At 49.2% G+C, this 25,359-nt stretch overlaps 1 protein-coding gene across 1 annotated transcript in view; it reads left to right on the plus strand.

The window, feature by feature from the left end:
- The window catches only part of LOC307237507 (protein sidekick-2-like), a gene marked incomplete at its 3' end in the record, with an annotated part of 107,489 nt that overhangs the window by 43,963 nt on the left and 38,167 nt on the right, over positions 1-25,359 (plus strand). Inside the window, exons 2-5 of the mRNA XM_080010229.1 lie at positions 19,223-19,385; positions 21,230-21,336; positions 21,900-22,047; positions 24,880-25,013. Coding sequence (XP_079866355.1) covers positions 19,249-19,385; positions 21,230-21,336; positions 21,900-22,047; positions 24,880-25,013 — 526 coding nt within the window. The 5' untranslated portion in view covers positions 19,223-19,248. The remainder of the gene's footprint in view (positions 1-19,222; positions 19,386-21,229; positions 21,337-21,899; positions 22,048-24,879; positions 25,014-25,359) is intronic.

Below are 25,359 nucleotides of genomic sequence, written 5' to 3' on the forward strand. Positions count from 1 at the left end.
AATATATGACGGCTATGACATGATTTTCTGTCATAGCAACTTTTTTTCTACTTACCTCATCATCATCCACCGATCGCGCGGGGAGGACGCCTCACCTTGAGTGTGACATATATGCACTTATTTGGAGTTTCACATTCCCTGGCTGTGACTTATATGCCCTTGTTTGTGATTCCACCTTCCCCTCCTTGCTGTCACACACTGTATACGCCCTTATTTGTAGTTCCACCTTTCCTGGCTGTGACTTAAATAGCCTTATTTCTAATCAATTTCTCTCCTTGCTTCGTCATAGTGTCAACATTACTAATGGTTTCTCCAATATTAATTGTGTGTAAATATCTTGCGAAAGCACTCAACACAATATTGCGAAATTCTTCTTCTTCTTCTTCTTCTTCTTCTTCTTCTTCTTCTTCTTCTTCTTCTTCTTCTTCTTATTATTATTATTATTATTATTATGATTATGATTATTATTATTATTATTATTATTATTATTGTTCATATAATAGTATTTGTCCAAAAAAAGTAAATGTTACCCAGCCCTACGCTCTACTGTATCTATGGCTGACTTCGCCTTTCGGCTACTATATATAAAACATTTTCGAGTGCTAGTTTCGCTCTTTGGAAAGGTCCTCTTGGGGCGCGAACAGGCTGCGCTTTGTGGGCTGCGTCTTTATCTGTGTCTGATCTGGAGGAAACTGTTTTTGTGTTTCTGTATCTGTTAATTATAAAGGGGATCATTTGGTGTGTGTGTGTGTGTGTGTGTGTGTGTGTGTGTGTGTGTGTGTGTGTGTGTGTGTGTGTGTGTGTGTGCCCAATCCTTCCTCTTCACATATGATCTTAATATCTCCACCCAGAGCAATAGTATCACAAATCTGATTTTTCAACCATCTATGGCTTCTTTGGCACAAGGAAAACAGGTTAGAACCAATAGCAATTTGGATAAATTTGAAGCTGCCTTTTCAATAATTAACTTTTAACTTTTTTTCTGAGAGAAAACATTTTTGAAGGAGCTGCTAGGAAGAGGCTTTGATTCCGTCTCGAAGCTTCATGAAAGTTTTAGATGCAGGGAAAGTAATTGACATTTTCGCATGTTGGCAGTCAGAACCACGTGCTTTGCCAAGTAGTTCTTCAGGCTGTATCTCTCTCTCTCTCTCTCTCTCACTCACTCGCTCTCTAGCCCTCCTTGCCTCCTTATTTCCCTATGCCCATGTCTTTCTAGTCCTTTAGTTTTATGGATTTCTTCCGCCGCTCAGTCGAACAATCCTGTTAGTTGAGCCATGCTGCAAAATAAAAACTGAAAATACGAAAAGGATAGTCTTTTTTTTATTTATTTTTTTATCTTTTTCAAACGAGCGTGATGTCTACCTGCCGCTCATAAGGCGCTGTGATCATGATCGTGATGCATTCGGCTGCGGGGAAAATAAATCCTGGCAGGTCAGTTTGATTTATGCGCACATCTGTCTGATTTATCTGTGTGATGACACACACACTTTGAGGCAGGCACTTTAGGTGATGAAGCGGGCGAGCAGGTACTTAAGTTTCCCTGCCCCGGGGCGTGGGGATGCACTGTGATATGCAGTGTGACAGCCAGCATCCCACTATCTCTGCGGTTGGGCTACTGTTTGCAGAGCCTTGAAGCTGTTTTAACTGGTATGTGTGAGGCAAAAAACACCAACACACACACACACACACACACACACACACACACACACACACACACAAACACACACACACAGTACATAGTCTCCCATGTATATAGCCATAGGGGAGGGAAGGTAGAGTTGTTTAAGAGACTGATCGCCCCTGGCAGAAGCAGTTGCTCCCTCTGATTCCTCTCTCCAGGAAAGAGGTATATATGAGAGAGAGACAGAGAGAGAGAGAGAGAGAGAGAGAGAGAGAGAGAGAGAGAGAGACAGAGAGAGAGAGAGAGACAGAGAGAGAGACAGAGACGGAGACAGAGAGACACAGACAGACCATGATCCGCCTAACTCATTAGATTTGACACCGCTGGATCTGGACTCGCGTGGGGCCTCTTAACAGCGTGGAGAAAGCGCAGACGGCGTAATTATTTGTTTTCCTTCAGCGGTTCCTCTCGGCCCATCTGAATCTGAATGCGAAAACTGTCTACGCGCCGCCTGCACCACTGCCAGGCATCAATTCATCAATAAATCATTGATCACTCTTGGCTTCTATAGCCGCCTCGCCTCCTCCCTGACATACTTTTTTATACACTGTTTTATTCACTTCTTTAACGCGCGGGGCTGATGTGTTTTATTGAGCTTGTTACGACGGAGCATAAACGAGGGATTACGGCCTTGTGCGTTAAAAAAACTCGCCAAGAGGGGAATGGAAGCAATCTTTTTTTTTTTTTTTTTTTTTTTTTTTTTTTTTTAATGTATACCCTACTTTACTATCACCACGACACCAACCCGCCTCCACCCCCTTCCATCACCAGGCCTACATTTCCTCTCCGCTGGCACACACATCCGCACGGCGCTATTTTAATGTCCTATTATGCAGAGAACCGGCCCGCTCTCCTTCATCCCACAAACACCATCCCCATTTCCCCCCCCCCTTTCCCTCTCTTACCTGTTAGACCTCTCAAAAGCAGACGCTGTCAGATGCGGGTTTTCAACAGCTTGTCACATCCACTAACTGCCCCCCCTTCAAAAGCTGTCTCCTCGCAAAATTTCTCCTTTTTTTTTTTTTTTTTTTTTCTCGGCGGATCTTCTCCCTGTGGTTCCAGAAAGCCTGCTGGGAGACGCAGCCAGAGATGTCAAACTTAGATGTGCTGTGGGGGAGACAGAATGAAGGGGAAACCAGCGTGGGGGTCAGCGCTCTGCAAAGGGAAAGAGAAAGGGAAAGGGACTGCATCAGAGTGGAGTGATGGAGGTGTTCCTGCTTTGAGGGCGTGCGTGTTGCATCTGTGTGTGTGTGTGTGTGTGTGTGTGTGTGTGTGTGTGTGTGTGTGTGTGTGTCTGTGTGTCTGTGTGTGCGTGCGCGCGCACGTGCACATTTTTTCCCCAAAGCTGGCATATTGATTTTTCCAACCTGCACCCAGACCACAGCGGAGGTGCCATCCTTCTATAGATTACAATGGATTCTGAAGTTGAGTGCGCTGTCCTGTAAATATTTGTAAAGGTTATTGATTCCATTAAAGTCCGGCTGATGTTTTTGACTACGGCCTCCGGCCCGACGGTCATTAACGCCAAACGAACGCGGCGGGAGACAGGCTTTTAAATTTATCGTCCTTGTTTTCCCCGAAGAATAGTCTGTTTACGATTACGTTGCGAAATGGTGGTCACCTGCTCGAATCGCGTCCTGGCCTTTGTGAGAGAGCCCCACTCAGCTGGATGATGTAATGGCCTCCATTCATTCTCATTAGCCTCTTCATTCATCTTCTGAGCAGGTATCAATAGTCAATTTAACGCCAGCTGTCTCCGTGTATAAAGCCGTACACCGGGGGGTGTCAGGAGGTGTTTGGCGGCACGCCAGCAAGGTGTTGAAGTGCCTGACCTTGAGCAGCCACCCCATGCCAACATCTACCACCCTCCCCCACCCCCCACCTCCCTTCCCTCCAGGCCATTTGGAGCCAGATGGAAAATGGAGGCGGAGAAGAGGTGAAGGTTTTTTTACGGAGCTTTACGCTTCGGAGTCTTGTGCACGAACGCCCCCATCCTTGTCGTCCGCCGCGCCGGCAAAAACGCTAAAACGCCGCCGCCTGCGAGTGCTCGGCCCCGTGCGTTGCCCCCCTGTGGCGCCTGCTCTCTGCACCGACCTCGACCTCCCCCTGGACCCTCGCCCCCCTTAGGCTCCATCCTCTGTTGTGGCAGGAACACAAAGACTATTTTCAGACGTCCGCTGCAACAACAGAGCGGAGGAACAGCGGATCCGCACGGCTCCTAAAAGCATTCATCATTTTTTAATCGTGCGGCTCGGGGTTCCGGCGTCCACCGCTCGCAGAGTGGACCCCGGCGCCGTCAGTCCACGCCAGGCAGGGTTCAAACGGCCCCCCTCCCCCCTCCCTTCATCCCCCACCCCCTTCATTTCCCTACCCGCCCAACCCAAACCCGTAGCCCGTGCCTGTCAAGCCAGTCAGGCATGGAGGCAGTGGATGGGTGGCATCCAAAGGTGAGTGGAGTAGGGGGAAGAGTTGGCAGCAGAAAAGAGTGGTTTGTGGTTTAAGAAGGGATGGAAGAGGGGGAGCCAAAAGGGTGGGAGAGGAAGAGAGGGAGAGAGCGAGGAAGAGGAACGACTTTTGTGCGATGGTGCCGAGTGGCGGGGGATCGTCCTGCAATAAAAGAACACTTTCTAAGACGAGGAAGTGTTCGTTTTTTTCGAGTTTAGGGAGTAGAGCGAAGCAGCGTTTCCACATGTGAACGCGTGCGTGTGTGCCTTGGTAAAAAAAAACAAAACAAAAGAAAAAAACTCATTTGGAAGTGATTGATTGCCAACGCATACCAAATAGCCCGGAGAAGGTGGGTGGCGAGTTTCACTGGAACGTGGGGAAGGTTTTGTGATGAATAATGGCCAGGAGTGAATTGGTCATTGTCAGAACTCTCCAGCGCCTATTGAATCAGCGAGGATACGGGTTTTACAATGAGCCCCAGCCCCGAGAATTGGCCTGTTGTGCTGTAATAGATGGAAAGTGAGTTGATGGAGGCAGGAGGCACAATGGATGAGGCTGGCTCTCACCGCTGGAGTGGTATTTGTCTGTGGGGAAAAGGGCCACAAGAGAGAACCTTGTTCCTCCCACACTCTCTGAAGAGATCAGAGCGCGCCGGGGTAGTGTATCTTATACTAACGCACACGCGCACACACGCGCGCACACACACACACACACACACACACACACATCCATGCGCACGGTTGCACACAAGCTAGCTGACGGAGCAAAGTAAACATGCTGTAAGTTTAGTGCGCTGGCTAATGATGCCCCATTGACCCATCACTAATGATCCTCCTCTTCGCAGGCAGGAACATGAGGCTTTGATCTGCCTGTCATTAAGGGACTGCAGAGTACATGCACGCCTCTTATTTCTCATGGAATCCAAATATACGTGGCTCAAAGCTGCGGAGAGCCTCGCACAGATATGCCTGTAAGCCTTGTATGCACCTTGGAATTGTAACCGCATATGTACATGAAGAATCCCACGCGCGCGCGCACACACACACACACACACACACACACACTGACACACATACACACTGACACACATTCTCACTCACAAGCCTCTTTATATAATGGCAAATAACTATGCCAGCACCTCCAATAGTGATTTTATATACACACACATACACACACACACACACACACACACTCAGTCCACACAGGGAGCAAATCTCCCTTCAATCCATGTCCGGGATTTCACCCGTCATTTTTCTCACCGAGGTAAAAAGGCACTTTAATAAATAAAACAGATGCTTTATTAATATCTGGTTTGTAATCCACGGCGTTATAGTACAGCATAGTGTCTTTAAGCACATTACACTCGGTGGCGTGGCAAGAATTAAAGTGCTTCGAATAAAATTCTCAAGTGCCTACAGGCACCTCAGGGCGGCGGCAGCTGATCTCTGAGCAAGTGTCTCACTAATGGGACTGGTGTAAATATGTTCATTTGTGAACCCCCCACTTCCAATTTAGCACCGCTCATATTTTAGATGGAGATAATCTGGGGATTATGAGGGTTTGATGGAATAAAAAAAAAAAAAAAAAAGGCCATTTGATGTGTATTTATGTGGGGCTTATGGATGCAGTAATATGGATTCAGGCCCCAGCATGGGTGGAGGGAGACTCGCAAATGTGGCAAAATGTCACTCCCACCTCCCACGTCTGGCTCCTTTTCAACTTGTCATTTGCCGATATTCATTTGCAAAAGTGGAAATTTAACAGACATTTATGATGCAAATCACAGGCCATAACTCTACGCGGTATGGAGGGTTCGCATTAAGCGCTCACATCAATCACACGGCCGCCCGTGCCTGCAACATTATGCCATATTTGCTTTATCGTTTGGACATATTTGAGTGGCTGATTGCAGCCAACAACAGTCAATTTCCACACTTTGTGGCTCTTCAGGGGTGTTGAAAGTTCTGAATTATCTGTGTGTGTGTGTGTGTGTGTGTGTGTGTGTGTGTGTGTGTGTGTGTGTGTGTGTGTGTGTGTGTGTGTGTGTGTGTGTGTGTGTGTGTGTGTGTGTGTGTGTGTGTGTGTGTGTGTGTGTGAGTGTGCGCGCGCTTTTTTTTTTTCCCCTTCCATACTGGGTCTGCTAAAAGCAGTGGTGGGAGAAGGATCTGCCTGCTGAATACTTATCAGAAAAAAAGGAATGTCTCCCTATTTAAATTAATGTAATTTCTAACGATAACCTCCAGGATATACCTGACATTGTGCGGGAAAAGTGCTGTGCCCATAATTTTTTTTTTATATAGATAGAGCTCTTACATATTTATAAGAACCATGTCAAAAATAGAGCTAACCTTGGTTTTTTACTTTCACAAATTTAACCCTGATTTACACCTCCCACAGTTTGCGGTTTTCAACAATTGCATATGAATTGGACTAGAGCCGCAATGATTAGTCGATTAATTAATTAGTTGCCAATTATTAAATGAATCGCCAACTATTTTGATAATCGATTAATCATTTAGAGTCATTTTTTTAAGAAGAAAATTTCCAAATTGTCTGATTCCAGCTTCTTAAATGTGAGTGTTATTATATCTGATTTCTTTAGTCCTGTATGACAGTAGAATTAATATCTTTGGGTCGGTGACAAAACAAGACATTTGAGGTGGTCGCCTTGGGCTTTGGGAAACATTCTGACATTTTACGGACAAAACAACAAACAGATAAATCGAGAAAATAATCGACAGATTAGTCGCTCGTGAAAATAATCGTTAGTTGCAGCTCTGGACTGGACGAGGCCGGGACACGGACGAGGCTGCCCTTTGGATTTCTCCTGCATAGCAACACTCCCAATCCGTTCACTTCTTCTAACCACTGGAGTAAAAACAAAGCTTTCAAAGTGATCACACTGGGAGTCATGCAGTTGAAGAATAGTGTTATCAAACATTAGCAGTCTAATATATCTAATAGCGTTCTTGGCACAGCGCTCCCAGCTGGAGATGGAGTTAGTGCCAGGATGCTGATAATTATTGACTGAGGAGATTGTTTTTTCTGGATTGAAATGATGGAATCTTGACAGGTAGTAAAAAAACAAACAAACAGCCGTTTTACATTAGGGTTAAAGAGGAGAAGATTTAACTTAACTTCAACTTTGAGCCTAATTTTGTGCCCTTCTTGGTCTCGTGTTGTTGGGTAGAGAAGTCCTAGATTCCGGTGCGGATTTCTGGGGATCTAGTGGAGGGAAAACGCGCTGTATGTTTACCATGAACCAACGTGTTTTGATCATCAGGAGTCGAGCCGGGGTGTAGGGATCGGTATCTTTCGGTTGGCGATGGGGCGATCGCGACCGTGTTGTTCAGCAACGACGATCGCCCTGTTCTCTCACACGACGGCTGTTCCCTCAACACTGGATCACGTCAAAGATTCCGATGTCAATTGTTGCAATTGTTTCAGGACCGCACGGCTTATTGGTTTTATTCGTTGGCCTCACCACAAAGGAATCTATCTTAGGCACGGCGAGTGAAACACGTCACGCGTCTGTTCCATTGAGAACCGTTGCATAGCAAGCGTAACAATTAGCCTCTCGCCTCTCGGAGCGGCACGCCTCTTCACTCTCCGTCTGACACCGGATCCGATGGTTTTCAGGCGCGAGGCCGTGTCGGAGCCGTGTAAGGACCGACCGATGGCCGCCATTAGCATAATGTCAGGGCCGGCGGCGCGGCACGAACCATCCGTCAACCCCGGCGCGCGCCTCGTTCTTTTCCTTTTCCTTCCTCTTCTGTCTGCTCCCCCTGTCTGCTTCAGGCGGCCAAACACCTGTCTGTCTGCCGGTGGAGTTGGAGGGGTGGGGTGTCACGGAGGTCACGGCGAGATGGCTTGATGTGGGTGGTTTGCAGGTTTGCAGGTTTGAGGTTCCATCTTGAGGAAGTGGTTTGGCGGGTGATGAGGGGCCGGCCCGCTATCACAGCGCATAACGGCGGCGGCCCCCGGACTTACTGAGCTGGTCGGGATGATGGGAAAAAAAATTGTGGTCAAAAGGTTGTCCAGTAATGCGCTGCAGAGAGGCAGTGATGTGACAAGCTGCAATCTGCCGGCTCTCACACTCCGGAGGTCTCAATTAGGAGCTGCTGCTTTGTGCTCCGATGGGCTGCCCTCCTGTGCTCAAATGGTCCGTTGTCTTTCCGCACTAAAAACAAAAGGGAGAAACTTTTTCCATTCCTTTTCATATTTTCCCTCCTCTCTCTCTCTCTCTCTCTCTCTCTCTCTCTCTCTCCTGCCCTTCAAATGTACTCATCTTTCATTTCGGAGGCTCCCGCGCCCGCTGACTGGCTTGACACGCACATGTTGCCGAAATTCACAGCAAAATATTTGTCATTAGCCAAAGCTTTTGAAGTCCAAAAAAAAAAACTGGCATCCCCAATTCCCAAGTAGATAATTCAATAACATCCATGGAAGGAAGTTTGTCTCTCCCTGTAAAACAAATAAATAATGCCCTGTGGGTGCTTTTTCTCCGCCGGAGCCCGGGCCAAGTCAGACAGGCAGGCGGGCGGTGTAAATATAATGAATGGAGATAATAATTCTTTTCTCTGTCAACCGCTCTCAGCCATTAGCATTTACTGCCAGCCGCTGCCACTCACCACATGGAGCTCGCACTCTGCCACAGATAAGAATCACAATCACAGTCCATTCCACGCGCATATATTACAATGGCGGGCGCCCTGATACCTTGCACCCAGCACAACACTATTAGCATGCCAGTGCTATCTCGCCGCTTCAGAGATTCCAAACGGGCGTGCGGGGAGAATAGGACAGATGAGACCAAGCAGTTTTGCGCCGTGCGTTTTGGCCTGATAATATTCTAATGTCCATAGCACAGCATTCATACACATACACACAGGGGCAGAAATAGCAAAACATTTGCGCGTGTGTGTGTGTGTGTGTGTGTGTGTGTGTGTGTGTGTGTGTGTGTGTGTGTGTGTGTGTGTGTGTGTGTGTGTGTGTGTGTGTGTGTGTGTGTGTGTGTGTGTGTGTGTGTGTGTGTGTGTGTACATATATACATACATACGTGTGTGTATATACACACACACACGCACACACACACACACATATATATATATATATATATATATATATATATATATATATATATATATATATATATATATATATATATATACACAGTACATATAGAGTAGCAATGTGGCAGTAGCAATAATATACATGTATACATAGTATATATATATTTATTTACAGTATGTATGTATGTGTATACTATGCACAGGGTATGGGAGTAGAGCTGTACTGACAGGGTTTGGAGTCATGCCTGTATCAATCCCTCATGAACCTCAGACAATAAATCTGCCTTAATAGTCATATAAGCAGATCTAGATTTAATCTGATAAATCAGCGGAGCGCAATCAGCGGCACTGGCCTTATCTCCCCGAATCTCGTCCCCCTGCGGATGCCCTGCCGCTCACCAGTAATAAATGCAGGTGTGTTCTGCCCGTCAACATCTCACCAATCTTCAACTAAACTATGGAATATCGTGCGCCCCGCCATACCACCCACTAATTAGGATCTAATTATCCCGGCTAGTGTAAACAATTGCAGCAGATGGCGCCTCGCGCAGTATTAACTCTAATGACCCGGGGCCCTGTGGAATTCACATTTCCGCGCTCTTGTTTATATTTCTTCCATTAGTGTTTGCCCTACTTTCCGAAATTCACTTAGACCTCTCTCCTGCCTCCTCACTGGTGCCTTGAGGAAGCGCTGCCCGCCTCCGAAATCCCCGGCGCCGCGTTCCTCCTCTCTCTTCTGTCGCCGCTGTCCCCCGCTTCCTGCCGCTCTCCTTTGTTTGCTCGCGGTGTCCTCGTGTCCCCCCCAACTGGCTTCAATTATCTCTCAAAACTACTGGGTGGAAATTTGTACCTATTTTTCACTTCTGCCATCTTTCCCTTTCCTCGCGTTGGAAGAGTGCTTCTGTGATCCACTGTGGGGTGGGGGTGTGTGTGGGGGGGGCACACCCAGGGAAGCGACGCTGTGATGTCGCTCTCACACGCCGCCGCGACTGGAAACACAGAGACCATTTGTTGTGCGCTATCCCCCCCACACCCCCCAAGAGATCTCCAAATCCGGCTAACTTTAGACAAGGAAAACCGTCAGCATAACGGGCAAAACTCCGTTTTTTTTTTTTTTTTGTTGTTTTTTTAACTCTTTGGAGCTTCGTACTTGGAGGGTTGGGAGTCAACCCGAGCGACTGAAGACGCCGTTTGAATAATCATGTCTCATCTGGGTTTTTTTTTTTTTTTTTTTAATTGTGTGAGATCTGTAGCTCTGGTGGTTTCGATCGCCGGGCGTCAACCCGAGTGATTGGCGTCAGACTCAGGGTCAGAGGTTCAATTGATCCGCTATTGAGGGAGCAGCTTCAACTGACAATGGGGCCGAAGAGCTCGCTCGCGATTTCCTGAATGCCCCATTTCTTTTAGCCCCAGATTTTCTCTCGATACTGGATCAATTTAAAAGCTCTGAGTGCCTAAATCTAACCTGAGTGATCTGCCTCAGAATGTGTTCAATCGATCCGGTCTTGGGAGATGAGCTTCACCCTGGCAATGGGCAGTCGCGGTTGCCCCTCTGCGGCCGAGTTGCATTGGGGGGCAATTAAAGCTGTTCTCTAAATACCGGAGCGCTCTGTGAAATATTGATCAAAAAACAAGGTAGATATCCGCAGTTATCCTTTAAAACCATCCGTGTCACGTCGTCGCCCCCCGGTGTTGCCGCCACATCAATCTGTCGTAATCGCAAAGCCCCCAAAGAGCCAGCCAGTGTTTAAGCTCCTCAATTAGAAACGTGGTCGTTGGAGGGGCCGTGCGGCAGAAATGAGCATGAACGGATCCCTTTCGGTGATCGGCGATCTAATACGACCTCTGTGCATCCGGCTCCGGCGGTCCTAACAATGGCTCCCACACCCGCTGGCGCTGCGGGTCGCAGCGGGGTTGACGGGGCGGCTCGGAGGAGCTGCAGAGGGCGTGGCGCGGTGGCCGTGCGGGCTCTCGTTAACTGACGTTCGGGGGACACGTGCCTGCTCCCCCCTCCGCCTCCGTTCGCCCGCGCTGCTGGGGAGCCCGACCCGCTAATTGAGCTCCTGGACATCACAGACGTGTCCCCAGGTACCAAACTCTACAGTGTACGGCGAGAGTGACTCAGACACACTGCACAAAGAGCACGGAGAGAGAGGGGGTCAGAGGAGAGGAGAGGGGGGGGGGGGGTGATGGGAAGAGAGAGAGAGAGAGAGAGAGAGAGAGAGAGAGAGAGGGTTGGGGAGATGGGAGGAAAAATGCAGAAGCAAGATGATTGTGGATAAGAGGGCGGAGAGTGAGAGAGGGAGGAGATAGATGGTGGGAGGGAACGACAGGTACTGTATCCGGGAGAGATCAAGGTCGTTGAGGGAGAGAGGGAGGGGGGGGGGGGGGGGGACAGCGAGGGAGATGGAGAGAGAGGCACGAGGAGGAGAAAACTGTGTTTAGGGAAAACAAGAGTGTGTTAAGACAAGGCGGGAAACAGCAGAGAGTCAGAACAAGGGTGAGGGAGGGCGACAGAGAGAGAGAGAGGAGAAAGACAACAGAGAAGGGGAAAAGTGAAAAGACACACGCCAAGGTGCACAGGGAAAATTCCAAGAGGAGAGTGATGGTGTGTATGCGTGCGTGCGTGCGTGCGTCCGTGCGTGTGTGTGTGAGAATTTGTCTTTTTTCTCCTGCAGGAACCAGGAGCAGATAATTCAATCTGCTGTCCATTGACTGGCCTCCTGCTCTGTCTTCACTCGTAATTACATTCCCATTTGTTGGCTGGATGCTGCTGCTCCTAAATGTGCTGCTGGTACATCACACACACACAAACACACACAAACACACACACACACACACACACACACACACACAGACTCTCTCACACACACACAGAAAACATGTGCACGCTCACACTTTTGTGAGCACGGCGCACCCTCCAGCCCATGAGATCCCAGACACGTCACCGTGCTACATTACACCTCAATTAACCGCATCAATTACACATGAATTAACCCGTGGCGATCCGCTTACACAGCCGTGACACGGGCACCGCTTTATCAGCACTCAACCCCCAACACCTCATTCTCTTAACATCAAAGCCGGCTCCTCATCAAAAAGAAAAACGAGATTTCGACTGCACACAAGGTGGAAATTCAGATTTCCGCACGCTCCCCCAAAGCGGAGCTCACCCCGGCTGTAAAAGCTGTTTGTAAAACACGGCCCCTGGACCATGAAGTCTATATCGCCACAACGTGGATACCGAGGGGAGGAATATTGTTCTGCGTGTCGTCCTCCTCGGTGGCCAAGAAACGTGATTTAGCAGCTATTAATACTGACAGGGCAGCATGACGGAGGGCAATGAAAGCCCCCCCGCCCCCCTGCAGATGCAGATCCATAGGCCATTACTTTAAATGAATGTGAGGTGAGATGGAGGCTCGGCCCGTCTCTCAGACGCTCTGCTTGTTTGGCTCCTGGCGTAATGGGCCCCTTCACCTTGCCGCCCGGGTGTGGAGGGCGCCCCTCTCTCGCTCCCCGTCGCCCTCGCTCTCCGTCCCGCGGCCCCCTCGCTCTGCATCCCCATTACTCTCCTCTATCTCCCGATCTTTCTCTCGATCTCATTATGAATTCCTTTCTCTCGCCATCTGTTCCTTCGATGCTCTTCTCTCTCTCTCTCTCTCTCTCACATGCTCCTCTCTTCCACCCGCTCGTCCTCTCCTTCTCCTGAGCACCCCCCCCCCCCCCTGCTATCTGGCTGAGGTGATGGAGTGTACATCGGCAGGGTGCTTGTTGTCACAGTGACGACGGCGGGTCACAGATTGACAGATCAGCCTGACCTTCACAAGGGAAGGGGCTTCACGATCAAGAGGTGTGAATATGTGAATGAGTGTGAGTGAGTGAGTGAGTGTGTGTGTGTGTGTGTGTGTGTGTGTGTGTGTGTGTGTGTGTGTGTGTGTGTGTGTGTGTGTGTGTGTGTGTGTGTGTGTGTGTGTGTGTGTGTGTGTGTGTGTGTGTGTGTGTGTGTAGGTGTGTGTAGGTGTTAATGAAAATTGCACAACATACATATTTCTGTAGAGTGGTGGTGAATGTGCATATGAATGCACAGGTGCATAGTGTCTGCTGGTAGTGATTTATATGCCAACCCACACATGCTCATCCCAGATTGCAAAGCAAGTGGCAAAGATAAAATGTGTGTGTGTGTGTGTGTGTGTGTGTGTGTGTGTGTGTGTGTGTGTGTGTGTGTGTGTGTGTGTGTGTGTGTGTGTCTGTGTCTGTGTCTGTGTTCTTCTCGTGCTCAGAAGCTTTCCTACTCCCCCTGCCCCCAACCCAGAACCTTTTACTGTCCCATTACTAGGCCAAGGTCGCTGCCGTGACTGTTGCATAACCCCCATCAGAGAAGCTAACCATGACCCATCCCGCATGTTAAAGTCCAATTGGAGAGGCTAAACGACCGCTCTAAATTTTCTCTCCCCGACACCAGGCACCATGAGGCCGATTGGAGGAGGGGAATGGAACCCCACGTGCTCATTCAGGACTGTAGGTCAATGAGAGCGAGAGTGAGGGAGAAAATTGTCGTGCAATTGCGATGGCATTGTGTGTTGTTTTCACAATCAAAGTGCGGAGTGAGTGTTGTGCTGTGTTGTTGCACAGGCCCCAAACAAAGGCCCCTGGGCATTTCACCGAGTGTCAGAAGTGGCCCTCTTTGTCTTGTTGGACTACGGGAAAGGTGGAGGAGATAGAGAATTAAATAACCAAGAGAAAGCAAGAATACATGACAAGTGTTGAATATGAACACGCTCTGTGTGATTGCATGCCAGCGTGACTCATGGCGAGGCTCAATGGGCCGTGGTTTATGAAGCCGGGGTGTTGCTTCTGGCAGCCATTAAAATTCTGTATGAGCAGCGGGGGGACTGGCGCTGGATCCATGCCACCTATTCAACTTCAGCTGTCAGGTTAAAATAAGGTGGGGGTTTTTTTGTTGTTTTTTTTTATCTGTGGCGAATTGGCCGCGGCGATGGTGGTGGTGGTGGTGCAGCCTGCCCTCAGAAGGGAGATGCTCTGCCAAGCAGCCCAGATATAATCCCTCTTAGTTCAAGGCGGCTCTTTTTCTTTTTTTTTTTCGGTCTGCCCTGGATCTGCTTCCGCGCTCAGGTTGGGTTCATCACCTGTGTGCTAGATCCCCCTCTAATCCACCAGGACTCCTCTCAAACTTTACACCTTTAATACATTCGTACAGCGAGCAATGACCGTCGCTTTACCCTGCTGTCGTATCCAATATAGTCCACTGCCTTGAGGGTTCCTCTTTCTATCCCGCTGCCCTCTCCTCATCCTTCCCTTATCCCTCATCCCTCCTTCATTCCTCCCTCTCTACACCCCTTCCAGCGGTCTCTTGGTACTAGTCCGTTTCAGCCCATGTCCGGCACACACTGTCTGTCCGCCTGTCTGTCTGTCCGTCTGCCTGTATTGAAAACGCAACCAGTGGTCATAATGATGCCAACCCAAAAAATACTAAAAACTATGGGGCAGAGAGGCCAAAAGCTCTGGAACACACATGGCTGGACGAAAAACATGTATTTAAAGAAATGATGACTCCTTAATAGTGAGGGACAAAGACCCTCATTCACACACTTGTATTCTCTTGAATGTTGGGGGAATGAAAAATAATAATGTTTGAATCCACCCAACACAGGATGGATTACCACTTTAAGTCAAATCCCAGGGAAATTAGTCATAAAATCACAACGGTTACAAACTTTTGTGCCACTTTGCTTCAAAATCTTTTATTTTTGAAGGATTTGGTTGTGTTCTATTTCCTCAAGAGAACAGCTCTCTCAACTTGAAAATTATGTTTTTAAAGCAAAAATGGGATTTTTATTAGGTGTGTATTACAATAACAGGATAAAACAGATAAAAGCTTACAAAATGCACAGGGACAACATCTCAATGAGGAACTATAAATAAGGGGAATCAAAAATATATTTTTATATCGTCTGCGGCTCTCCGTGCGGCCCGATTGCCGTGCACCGTTCCTCCAAATAAAACACCTAAAAACAGTGTGGGGACGGGGCACGGAGGAACGGGGCACGACTCGTAGACGGGTGAAGATTATTTTCCGCGCGTGACGCATGGAGAGGGGCTGACAGGGGAAAGAGTAACAGAGAAAGTGTTGCCATTCCGCACGGTTTCGTTCCATACTGTTCCATACGCACTTGTTACGTTCCATAAGGAGACGTAAAATAAAATAAAAACACACTGTTCTGGCGTGCCGATCGCGGGCGCCCCTTTGCTGGTGCGCGCATCGTCTCTACCGGCGGAGACAGTCCCCCCGCCTCGCCGCCGCCAAATAGTCTAAAATTCACATTTAACAGCCGAATCTGATTTGACTGACAAAAGTCTGACACAATTCTCAGCCCTCATTTTTATCCACCTGATCCGCATGCCGCCTCCTAATCGGACACAGAAAAACACACGCACGTACATGATGGCCAACCAAGGCCCCAGCAGAGGGCACTAGAGGTGTTTAGCCCCGGCCCCCACATAAGGAGATCAAAGGCACGTCGGGGATGAGCAGAAGCACAATGGGCCAGTCGGAACCAGAGCTCCTCTGTGGGAAACTCATTAGAGCAGGTAACCCTGTGAGCGTACCCGTCGACGTGACCCTTCGCGGTCGAGGGTCACCGAGGATCTGAGAGCATCTTGAAAAAGGGAGGGTCAGAGGCAGGCCGGACGCCCCTTCCTTCCATATTTGGATTCAGGATGATACATGAAGCGCCAGCCAGCGAATGTCTTTATGCTCGGGGATAACCCAACATTTTGCTTGGCTTTAGAGGAAAAAAAAACAGCAAAAGAAAACCCCTTTATTTTATTTTTTTAAATCCCCAGCGCCGAATCTTGTACGCACTTTACTTTAAATGTCGCTCAGAAGCTTTTAGCGAGCCGTTATTAGGGCTGTATAGGTCTTTTTGAGTGAGCCGCTAATGTGAGAGGCTCGCACAGTGCTCGCATAGGTAATAGTGGCGTGAATTACTCCAACAACTCATCCCGGTTTTCGCTTCCACCAGATTGAACAGCACTAACCTGTTATTACACACTCTCCTTGTATGTGGCTATACGCATATTAGTCTTGGGTTTGTTCTTTTTTGTTTTGTGGGGTTTTTTTTCTTTTGCAAGCAGGTCTCCCATAGTGGCTTGTCAATGGCGAGGTATTGCTAAGTGCATGTAACAACCCCTGCAACTACCTTGGAGTGGTAGGAGGTGAGTGTGTGTGTGTGTGTGTGTGTGTGTGTGCGTGTGCTTGTGTGTTTGTGTGCTTGTGTGTGTGTGTGTGTGTGTGTGTGTGTGTGTGTGTGTGTGTGTGTACTGTACTGTACTGTACTGTGCTGTTATCTATGTGTGTGTCTAGTGTGTGTGGGTGCAATAACAGCCTGGATGGAATTACTGCAGAGCCTCCACTCCACTGCCTGGCAGCGGCACTGGGGGGTGGCTTGGTACATCCAGGGATACATTTCAAGGGCCCGGGGGTCGGACGGCGTTGGTGTTGGGGAGATTATTGCAAAGGTGAGAAAGAGAGAGAGAGAGAGACAGAGACAGAGACAGAGACAGAGACAGAGAGATTTGCTGTTCAAAGATATAGTACGACTGGGTTTTTCTTTCATTAATTCCACCTGAGGTGTGTTGAGCTTAGTTGTGTATATTGTGTGTGTTTGTGCGCGCTTGAGACAAGGGCATGCACTATTCAGTAGCTTCAGTGAAGATATTATACTTATTTATCCCCCATAATTGGACTAGATGATTACATCTATGTTATCGTTTATTGGCTTTGAATGGTATTTTAATGTTATCAGCGGGAAATGAACGTAACGTCATATCATGAGACAGTTAATTTTGTCTAAATTAATGATGATGCTCAAGATATGACTTAAAATCCTCACAATACTAATTTAGTTTAATGCAATTCACTTTATGAAGGTCTCGTACAAGTGCAACAAAAGAGAGCAATTGATTAAGGAGCAGCAGGGACAAACTGCACATGGAAAAGGCCTAAATAAGCCTAAATTGCTCAAATTGAGTGAGGTTGGAGGAGTGTGTATGCGTAGCACTGCCACTATGAAGCCTATTAGTGTCGCCCGAACGTCTGAAATATGAGAGGTTTTATTTTAAAAACTATAGTTTTGGCCTGATCTTACACTTTAAATAACTATATACAGTATGTTGCTGTTCCACCAGGGTACAGGATCTAAATGAGAATCATTTTAGCCTGGAATCTTCTAAGAACCTTATCAGTCGCCACCTACTACACCTAGGAACCAAGGACATTGTGCAAATTCATTATGTAATTTCACAAATACCACAACGGGAACTGAATTCCTGGTTCCTACAATGGTTTCCGTTTTGGAAAAGTCTGCATAGTACTTCCATTTAAGCGACCACGATTTTTCCATATGTGCTCAGCCCTGTCTCCCTACGGTCTTTACGACACAATTTTGGAGTGCGGTGGTTCTCGATGTGAGGTCCGGGGACCCCCAGGGGTCCTTCAAGAGCGTCCAGAGGGTCCCCAGTGAAATGATTAACAGTTAAACTTTAACATAATTAAATTTACAAGACATTAGTACCATTAGACAATGTACGATAATGACTAATTTTTATTGTTTTTATCACACTAGATTTTCACTGGTATCTCCCTAACTATTACAGACAGCTATGGAAATGTGGACGAAATCATTTCTAATAAAAAAACAATCTCCTCAGATTGGGGTCCCAGAGAGACGGGACCCATGGGGCCCATGGCCTAATGTGTATAAATTGAGGGTCCTTGATGTGGAAAAAGGTCGTGTGTGTGTGTGTGTGTGTGTGTGTGTGTGTGTGTGTGTGTGTGTGTGTGTGTGTGTGTGTGTGTGTGAGATGGTGCGCGCGCGCGTCGATCTGGACGGGGGCCAGATTTAACCGCGCTCAAGGCTGCCGCGGATTGCTGCATCTATTAATACAGACTTTAATTGTCCCGCCACAACCATTGGCACAATCGGCTCAGTGTCGCCCGCGGCTGGTGAGTCAGACAGATCAATAGGCCTGATCATGCCTTTTTCATCAGCTCAAATGAAAGCACTTTGTCTCAAAGCCGGTCTCTGGCCCCGGCACGTCACCTTAAAGGCGTTGTGCCGCCGAGGCGACTGTGTGCAGTGTTGCGGACGGGGCCTGTATAATCTGGCTGCATTAAGGGAACCATAAAGATAAATGAAGGGAGGCACAGAGCATAGCTCATCCTGTCAGGAGAGGGAAAGTGTGTGTGTGTGTGTGTGTGTGTGTGTGTGTGTGTGTTGTGTGTGTGTGTGTGTGTGTGTGTGTGTGTGTGTGTGTGTGTGTGTGTGTGTGTGTGTGTGTGTGTGTGTGTGTGTGTGTGTGTGTGTGTGTGTGTGTGTGTGTGTGTAGGAAACTTTGTGTTTCTGCCCCCTCCCTGCTTTTCCTCTACACACTCTTTTTTGACTGTTCTACTCTGTTTCATTGTCCCGTCTTTATCTGCTTTGTTTCTCATTTTGTCTCTCCGTCTCCAGCTCTCTCTTTTTGGCTTTGGCTACACAAGTGTGTATTCTCACTTCTTCCGCTGCACAAATTGCTCCGTGCAACTCCTTGGCAGTGTATTTGAATTTTGGATGAAGGGGCAAGCCGCTTTTTTTTTTACCTTCACAAGTCGCACACCCACGCTGGCGGGCTCTGCCGTTGACCTTCAAGTACCCAATCAGTGCCAAAGAAAAATGGAAATGGGTTTTTCCTCTCCCCCCCCCCCCCCCCCCGAGTCCAGATTTCCTTTGAATTGTTGGACTTGTGTTGCTTATCCGCTCTGAGGGGTCACAGAGTCGTACTTATTTTTTCTCTTTCTTCCCCTTCCCTCTTTTACTTTTCCCTGTCTCTCTATCCGTCCCTCTCGCTCCTCCTCTGTCTCTGCCTTCGTCCCATATATCTCCCCATCGCTCGTCTGCTCCCTGTCCTCCTCTATCTCTCGTCCCTCTGTCCTTCCGCCTCTGTTCGCCCCCCCGCCCTTCACCAGTGGACGACGTTCCGCCTTACTTCAAGATGGAGCCGGTCCAGACCCAGGTCCACCTGGAGGGGAACCGCTTGGTCCTGACCTGCATGGCGGAAGGCAGCTGGCCCCTGGAGTTCAAATGGATCTACAACGGCAGCGAGCTGACGCGCTTCTCCCTGGAGTACAGGTGAGACGGGCGAACCCGGCTCAGCACCGCCTGAGCCGCTCTATAATTCATTAGCCTTAATTAGCCCGACCACGCCGCCATTAGCCCCCGTGTCGCCATTTTAAATGTAGCTTAAAAACTCTATTACTCATTTTTATGCACATTCCACAGTCATTTTCTATGGATTTATTCAAACAGGGTTTGGCTGCGCGTCCCCCCTGAGACATAACATCCCGTGTTCGGGGATTGTCAAATGTATTCCGATTTGTATCTCACACGGTATTCAATATGCAGAGACGGTGCCAGCAGATGCTCTTTTGATGTTTGCACTACATAGTCTTCGCATTCTGATACGATGGCAATTTGATTGGCCCGTAGTCATGTAAACTCTTTGTAAATAGGAAATGCGCTTCATGGGAAACATTTTTGGTCGGGAGGGATAAGAGGGCTGTTTTTGGTGTGTGCTTTTTTTCCCCCCTTTTTTTGGTGTGCGGCTGTCACATTGAAGGCGCACAATGCGACTCTCGCTTCTTCTTCGTGGTGAGGTGCGGCGCCTGCTCCTCTCCGGCGGCACGTTGACACGCATTACACCCGACATACTTGAATGTACTGTGTGGCATGCGACGACAGAAGAAAAGCGTTGAATGGCCACTGGATGTGGACTCTCCTGTCGGCACGCCAAGGTCTTGGCTTGATTGTGTGTGTGCATGTGTGTGCGCGCGTGTGTGGTTGTTTTTTAACTTGTCGCACAAAATACTGATTATGTGCTAGTTGCGCGGAGCAAGAAAAGTAGGCAGGAGTTGCTCGGGCAAAAATGGCCACAATCAAGTCCCACTGGGAGTCATACGCTACCTCAACTAATGCCTCTCTGCTCCCGCCCCCACCCAGGTAACACACACGCACACGCCCGTATACACACACACACACACACACACACACACACACACACACACACACACACACACCCATTCCCACAAAACACAATCATCCTACTTGTTGTCTATCTATCGCTCTCTGTCTCATTCTCTTTCTCTCTCCTTTCATCCGACTCCCTTCTTTCCTGGGCAGTTGGCTGTGCTCTCGCGTGGCTTAGTCTCAGGGTCTGCTGTACAGACCAGCCCTCTGCTTGTTATTCTCCTCCAGCCCTGATCAAAGAGGCAAACTGGAATCCATTTAACCAAGGAATCAGCGCCCCCTCCGAATAGCAATGCAGGGGGAATAACGCAGGGGCGGACTCCCAACTTCTAAGTGGCTTTATTAAGCAGACCAATTAAATGGGACTCGCCGCCCGCTCCTATCAAGATGGATTTTCACACACATCGTTTAGCGTGAAGCCATGATGAGGGGGGCCGGAACCGTATTCAAACCATATTTAAATGCTTTGATTCCGCTCCGCTGACGATGGCGAGATGACAGTAATGCACCTGTGAGTCTTGACAGTGCTCGCGGGCTGTCGTTACCCGTCACTCCGAGCCGCTGACCTGCCCGCCGCTCCCTCCATCTTCGGGCTGCGTCCCGCATCAGCACATTAAACAAGCCTTCCTTAAAATACCCCCCCCGCCCCTCCCTTACACCCTGACGCACATCGGTCAGATTGCGGAGCAGGCGGAAATCTGCACTCAAGCTCGAGTTTTTAAGTGCGTGTGTGCATGTTTGCGCGCACACGTGCGTGTGTGTGTGTGTGTGTGTGTGTGTGTGTGTGTGTGTGGGTGTATGTATGATTATTTACGATTAATTTTCCATTGCGATTGCAGAGCATAAAAACCTCCGAGATGACAGCGTCCCCAGCACAATGACGAAGACTAATGGCGCTTTGTGTGTGTGTTTCTGTGTGTGTATCTGTGTGTTGTCCCCGTGTCCATTAGGTACCTGATCCCCTCTCTGGACCGGGCGCACGCCGGCCACTACCGCTGCATCGTCAGAAACCGAGTCGGCGCAATAATGCAGTGCAGCACCGAAGTGCAGGTCGCCTGTGAGTACCCCCGCTCAGCACAATGGGTGGTGGTGGGTGGTGGGTGGCAGGTGGCGGGTGGCAGCGGTGGGCGGCGCGCCGTGAAAGTAGTCAGATGAATCACGGCCGAGGGAGAGGTTGCTCGGCTTTCAAAAACGCCGCCGAACGCCGCGCTGCGGTTTCCCCCTCTATTCCTGCCGACCCCGCCGCCTCCCCGCCTGGGGAGCTGTTGGCACCGTGCTCCGGTGGGTTATCTCCCAACTAGGGGCCTTTCTGTGTGGAGTTTGCATGTTCTCCCCGTGCTCACATTGGGTTTCCTCCACCTACCATCAGTAAGGACCCCCACCAAAAACATGCACATCGTCTGACCAGTGATGGACACTTGGTACCATCCAGGATGGGGAAAAATGCAGAGGCCACATTTCACTGGCCACCACCCCAAAAAGCATGTGCATGTATATGTGTGTGTATATATATATATATATATATATATATATATATATGCATGTGTTGTAGTGCGGTCATGTGACAAATAAAGATTCTTAATTCTCAATTAATCCTGCGTTTGTGTTTGTCCCCCCCAGACATGGGCGGCTTTGCGGAGGCCGAGCGCTCGCAGACGGTGTCGCAGGGCGAGGGCGCCCTCATCGCCGCGCCGCGGATCCACAGCTTCCCCCGGCCCCAGATCACCTGGTTCAGAGACGGACGCAAGATCCCCTCCAGCAGCCGCATGTAAGCCCGCAGCCCCCTGCGACGAACGCCGGACAGGGTGCATGCGCCTCGCCCGCTCGCCTGCGCGTGCCAGTCGATGTAATCCCTTTTAATTGTGCGCGCGCTTGGGGTGTGTCGCGCCTGTTTTGTTATGTTTGTGTGTTTCTTGTTGGCCCCCGACTCCCTCGAATGGGTTTTTTTTGTTTGTTGTTGTTTTTTTTCCTTTGAACGTCTAATCTCGCACGCGTCTTGTTTGTTCAACCCCGAGCAGCCCAGGCAGAAAAGCTTTCACTTCAGAGAACTCAAGAAGTTCAATAACACTCACAGATTTTCTGCAATCCCGCACCCTGCTCAACACACACACACACACACACACACAGGCACCAGGAGCGAGGTGGAGCAGAATAGCTGATGAATGAACGTCGGCGCGGGCCGTGTGTTCATTGAATCACCTCTCAGTGATAAAGTGGGTTATTATATTGCCGCTATTGACTTTGCAGCCGGAATGATTGAAGGATAGAGATAGAGCAGGCAGCGAGGGAACCAATTAGACAAAATTGGACAAAAGGCCCCAATTGATGATATGTTTGACTGGCAGCGCTCGCTGTTGCATGAATTTATCTGGAGTTAGCTTCTGCTTCTGGGTTTGGGGGGGTTTATGGGGCGCAGGGTGTCAGCATGCGGCAACAATCAATGTTGGAACTCTGAATGAAATTCAGTGGAGTTAGACTTGGGCTTCCCACCCGGCCAAGGCGTCCGAATGGATATCCGAATGGACGAACCAGGACGCGGGTTTGAACACGTGGAGCCTTCACCTGAGATTAACCTCCCCGAAGTCAGACGGACACGTCGACAGGCGGGCTGGACGGAGGCGGGGGGGGGGAATCGTCATCATCTATTTTTCAGCACGGGCCGCCGCCGTGTCACCGTTGACGCGGAGACTTTCAGACGTTTTACCCACAGCCACATTTTTTGCGCTCGATCGCTTCAGAACAGAAAGGTGCGTGCATCCCCCGCTGCCCACAAGAGGGGGGGGGGGTAGTCCCATAAGAGCACCCTCGGAGTTCGAAAGAAAAAAAAAAAATGAAAACCTTCCAAAGTGTGTGTGTTTATCTCGCGCTAGCAGAGCTGGTAACTATGCAGCCGACTATTAACGCGCTGGGAGCCGTCGGTGCACTTTGCTGTGACGCTGAGAGGCACTGACAGGACGCTGAGCATTTACCGCTTGTTTGGTCGCTCGATGTCAGACCGCATTGATATGCATGGGCTTGTGTGTGTGTGTGTGTGTGTGTGTGTGCGTGCGTGCTTGCGTGCGTGCGTGTGCGCGCGCGCGTGCGTGCGTGCGTCCTTAATTGTCCGCGAGAGTGTCTTATTCGGTGCTGATCAGGTAGAGACGAGCAGACACTCAAGCTCTAATCTGCCGGCGCTCGGAGTGTCAGCTCTCATTTAATGGCTCCTACTCATGCGCTTCGGCACCGCAAGCTTAAACAACACCCTGACAATCTCGCCCCTCCGTGCGCGCCGGCAGACGTGACGGCTTCTTAGCAGCCGCGGCGTCGCCTCGTGGGAGTGCGGGTTTAAAGAAAGAAAAAAAAGTAATAATAATAAATATATGTCACCGAAAACTGGTGAAACTTGTACTTCCTTCCTCCGGGCACCCTGGAGGAAGGACAAGCCGGGCTGGGTTAAATGCAGAGAACAATTTGAATTTGCCACCATTTGAAGCGTGTGTGTGCGTTGGTCACCAGGGGTGCATGTGTTGTGGTGTGTGTGCCGTGTGACAAATATCAAGTATCTTCTTCTTTTTTTGGGACATCTTACTGTATGTCGATGTGTGCATATATGGTTTAAGGGGGCAACACACCCACCAGCATCAATGGGACATTGGGATGTCCCGGACACATCTAATGTCCTCATCGGGGCTTTGATGCTGCTTTAGAAATCTTTAATATTTGATGTGCATTTTCTTATTTATCCATTTGATTCAAAACATTTGTAGTGTTGTTTTAAATGAACATCATCCCGATTAATCTTGTTTTTAAAGGCTTTTATAGATGTCTCTCCAAACCACCGATACCTGTGTTGGTGCGTGTTTGTTTGTGTGCACCCTCAATACCATATGTGCAAGTGTGTGTGTGCATATGTACACCGATCAGCCACAACATTAAAACCGGGTGAAATGAATAACATCGATCATCTCGTTCCAATGGCACCTGTCAAGGGGTGGGATGTATTAGGCAGCAGCGAAGTTGGGAGCAAAGTGTTGTCTGGTCCGATCCCACAGAAAAGCTACTGTAGCACAAATGTCTGAAAGCACCTACAATGGACACGTGAGCATCAGAACTGGACCATGGAGCAATGGAAGAAGGCGCCTGCTCTGATGAATCACGTTTCCCGGGTGCGTGTGATTCATTTACCTGGGGGAGAGATGGCACAACCATGGAAAGATTGCAAGCCTCCATCACACTGGGAAACCTTGGGTTTTGGTATTCAGGTGGATGTGACACGTACCACCTACCTAAACATTGTTAGGCTGGTCAGAGCTGGTTTGGCACCAAGAGGGGGACCTACAAAATAAATGGCAGATGGTTAAAATGTTATGGCTGATCGGTGGCTTTTCATGTACTATATACTATTCAAATCAAACCCTTGATACAAATAACTGATCACACACTGTGTGTGTGTGTGTGTGTGTGTGTGTGTGTGTGTGTGTGTGTGTGTGTGTGTGTGTGTGCGTGTGTGCGTGTGTGCGTGCGTGCGTGCGTGCGTGCGTGCGTGCGTGCGTGCGTGCGTGCGTGCGTGCGTGCGTGCGTGCGTGCGTGCGCGTGCCTGTGCCCGTGTGCGCGTGCATAGAGCCATCACCCTGGACAACACGCTGGTCATCCTGTCCACAGTGGCGCCCGATGCCGGACGCTACTACGCCCAGGCGGTGAACGACAAGAACGGAGAGAACAAGACCAGCCAGCCCGTCACGCTGACCGTGGAGAGTAAGCACAGACACATGCAAATAAAAAAGACACACACGTTAGCATCGCTTCCCGACCTCCTCCTTTTTCCCAGCTGACATCGGGATAGTTTGGCTGTTCGACAGGTGCGTCGTCCTGATTCAAAATGACACCGCCACAGCGCCCTCCAGTGGCTCCCCATTGTTAGCGTGGCTCTTATTTGCTGTCCCCTACTCTCTCAGCAGGGTCGCCGCTGAAATTATAGCCATTATCTCCGCAACAATAGCTCCTTTTTTATTTTGCTTATTCCCCTCCATCTCGGTGTGGAGGTGGGGACGGTGGCATGTGGGGCTGGGAGGGGGCGGGGGTTTGGTTGTGGTTTCGGAGC

This window comes from Zeus faber (genome assembly GCF_960531495.2).
Source record: "Zeus faber genome assembly, chromosome: 11".
NCBI classification, from domain to species: domain Eukaryota; kingdom Metazoa; phylum Chordata; class Actinopteri; order Zeiformes; family Zeidae; genus Zeus; species Zeus faber.